General features: G+C 48.9%; 1 protein-coding gene across 1 annotated transcript in view; it reads left to right on the top strand.

Moving 5' to 3' along the window:
• The window catches only part of si:ch211-199f5.1 (protocadherin-8), a 7,067-nt gene extending 4,686 nt beyond the window's left edge, over positions 1 to 2,381 (top strand). The window contains exons 3-5 of the mRNA XM_063212857.1: positions 1 to 1,113; positions 1,212 to 1,407; positions 1,981 to 2,381. The exon at positions 1 to 1,113 is cut by the window's left edge and continues 1,307 nt beyond it. Of these exons, the coding sequence (XP_063068927.1) occupies positions 1 to 1,113; positions 1,212 to 1,407; positions 1,981 to 2,381 (1,710 nt within the window). The remainder of the gene's footprint in view (positions 1,114 to 1,211; positions 1,408 to 1,980) is intronic.
• Positions 2,382 to 3,089: the final 708 nt, after the last annotated feature.

The following is a 3,089-nucleotide window of genomic DNA, read 5'->3' as shown; positions in this document are numbered from 1 at the left end:
GCACCGCTGTTCAGCAAACCGTTTTATGAAGTCTCCATCGAGGAAAACAATGCACCAGGTGCATACATCATGACAGTGGTTGCCACAGATGTGGACTTGGGGCGTAATGCCAAAATCACATACAAGCTGCTGGACAGCCTGGTGATGGGGTCATTGGTGTCAACCTTTGTGTCCCTGGACCCAGCCACTGGCTCGGTGTACGCTCTGAGAAGTTTCAACTATGAGGTCATGAAACAGTTGGACATCCGAATCCAAGCCAGCGATGGCGGCTGGCCCCAGCTCCACAGCACAGCGGCCATCAGTCTAAAAATAGGCGACCAGAACGACAACCCACCCTCTATAATTCATCCCATCCTGAATAACGGCACTGCTGAGATTCTGGTGCCGAGGGATGCCCCGGCGGGTTACATCGTCACCCAGATGAAGGCCAGGGACGCCGACGAGGGCAAAAACGCAGAGCTCTCTTACAAGCTGACAACAGAGGGCGGGGGGGATTTGGGCTTCTCAATCAACAGGGCCACGGGCCAGATCTACATGCACCGCAAGCTCACCTTCGAGGTGGACGAGGTGCTGAAAGTCACGGTCAGCGTGAGTGACAATGGCCAGCCCTCCCTGACCTCCATGGCAACAGTGCACTTCATCCTCACCGCCGGCGCTCCCCCCACTGACAACTTGTATGCCAAAACGGGCGAGGACGAGCCTCATGAATGGGACATGTCAATTGTAATTATTGTGGTGTTAGCCAGCAGCTGCACAGTACTGTTACTCGCTATTATCTTAATTACCACCATTTGCAGCCGACACAAAAGAGAGAAGAGAGGAGCAGGAGGAGGAGGAGGACGAGGAAGAGGAGGAGGAGGAGGAGGAGGTGGGTTTCGTGACAAAGAAAACGTGCCTCGCCTGGAAAAGGGAGAGAGTAATATGGTCTCCCTCATATCAGAGCACCCTGGCAACATGTTTGACGCACAGCCTTTCACAAACACATCTGTGTTCATCAACCCCACTGCTGCACCTGCATCCGGTAATGACATGTGCCCAAGCAGCCCCAAGACTGTCAGAGAGAAAAGCCACGCGTTCAATCCCAAAGGGAAGCCAATCAACTGCAAGGTGGAGGTATGTGTGAATTATTGCCCATAAATGTATCTAAATGTACATATGCCACTGATAGTCTTTTGTCATGTGCAGCATGTAATGTGTTTTTTCCATTATAGGGCTATAGCACCTTGCCTGGCTATGGAAAGGAAACCATAAGACCGATTACAATATGGAAGGGCAATTCAATGACAACCATCTCAGCGAGGGACCCACAGATCAGTGGAAAGGACAGTGGGAAAGGAGACAGTGACATCAATGACAGCGATTCAGACATCAGCGATGGGAACAAAAAGGACTGCCAACCTGTTAATGGTGAGTTCCCTTTTGATATTCAAATGGAAGAAAGCTTTGAAAGGCCGGCACCTCATAGGTTTTTAGTCACATTATTTTAATTGGCTATGCCTAACTGTAAGTTGACATCTTTCCCATGCACTAGAGGTTTTTAAAGCCTGAATCTGAATCTGAAACCTGTAATATATTGGTGCAAACCCAGTGGCGGAACAATTGCACTATAGGGCCCCAGGTCAAAACACTGATAGGGCCCCTCAAACAACTTACCATGGTCACAATAGGGCCCCCATCAACAATACAGGAGGGCCCTGGCCCCAGGGGCAAATGCCCTGCTTGCCCCCCCCCCCTAAAGCTCCGCTCCTGTGCCTACTTCTAATATCCAGGTGTCTTCTCACGTGACAACCAGCTGCATCATATTGAACACATGGAACTCCATTAACGCCACATATTATACTTGTGTCCCAGCAAGTGACAGTCAGTGTTCAAAGGCCTATCGATTCATGTGTGACCTTTAAGTGAAATGAAATTTGCTCCGCTGTTCCACCCCCACCCCCACCCCCACCCCTCACCCCCACCCACCCGCCCTCCTCACAGCACTCTGGGCCTGCACCAGCGAGTGCAAGATCCTGGGCCACTCTGACAGATGCTGGAGCCCCACCGCCACCAGGCCCAATGGCAACCCATCCAACAGACATCTCTCAACATTCGCCAAGACAGCCACGCTGCCCAGGGACAGTCTTCAGAGGGAGAGCCACCACCACCACCACCACCACCACCACGGCAACAAGGCTCAAACGACGCCCAAGACAAGCTCTCCCTACGGCCTGCATGAAAAAGTTCCGCACAGGAAATTCGAGTACATACTCGTGTGCTCGTCGCAGCCGGAGAAGATCCCGGAATCGGAGGAGGTGGCCATTCCATTGTACACACATTCCACAAAGACATTTTCGACAGATGATGACGATGAGGACGATGATAGCTTTTCGAAATCATGAAAATACGAAGCCCACTGTGTTTAAGTGTGTTTGTACCGTGGATGTCTGTCCCTATGTCTCTTTTATGACTTTCTAATTTGATGATATTAAACCTATTTGTAAATACAGAGTATATTTTTCTATAAGAGATGGTAAAACTACACCCTGATGATTTTATATCGGATATGTGGGGATTCATTTTCTGTGCCATATGGATAGTTGACGGGTCAATCAAGCAGAATAATTCATATTGAAACTTCAATCAATCAATCAATGATAGAGTACTAAATGTGTTTGTGTTTGTATCGGATTTTTGTCACAAATGTTGCACAAATAAACAACAGTTTTCAAAAAATCCTGCTGCTGGTGGTGGTGGTGAGCTACAAAATGCATGTACAGTATGTGGAGTGGAGCTTAGACCGGACCCACCTCCCACTGCTCTCCTATCTAGCAGAATGCTGAAAGGTCATTCGACATGACAAGTCATATCATTCTTGAATGTTAAGCCTCAGTTTAGCCACAACATGGCCTGCCTATTAATAGAGAGAGGAGAGCATAATGTGTGGAGCGGGGAGGGGAAGGGCATGGCGGCTCTCCTCCTCCAACATCCACTGCCTGTAAAATGTAAATTGTGTTTTGGCTGTGAACATTTCCAAGAATATGTCATTTGCAAATGCAAATGACTTCGTTTCCCAGTGTCTTACAATAGCGTGCACTAAATTAAACCGT

Source organism: Engraulis encrasicolus, chromosome 13 (genome assembly GCF_034702125.1).
Source record: "Engraulis encrasicolus isolate BLACKSEA-1 chromosome 13, IST_EnEncr_1.0, whole genome shotgun sequence".
NCBI lineage: Eukaryota > Metazoa > Chordata > Actinopteri > Clupeiformes > Engraulidae > Engraulis > Engraulis encrasicolus.
Note: the sequence above shows the minus strand (reverse complement) of the source record. Positions and strands in the feature narration are given on the sequence as shown.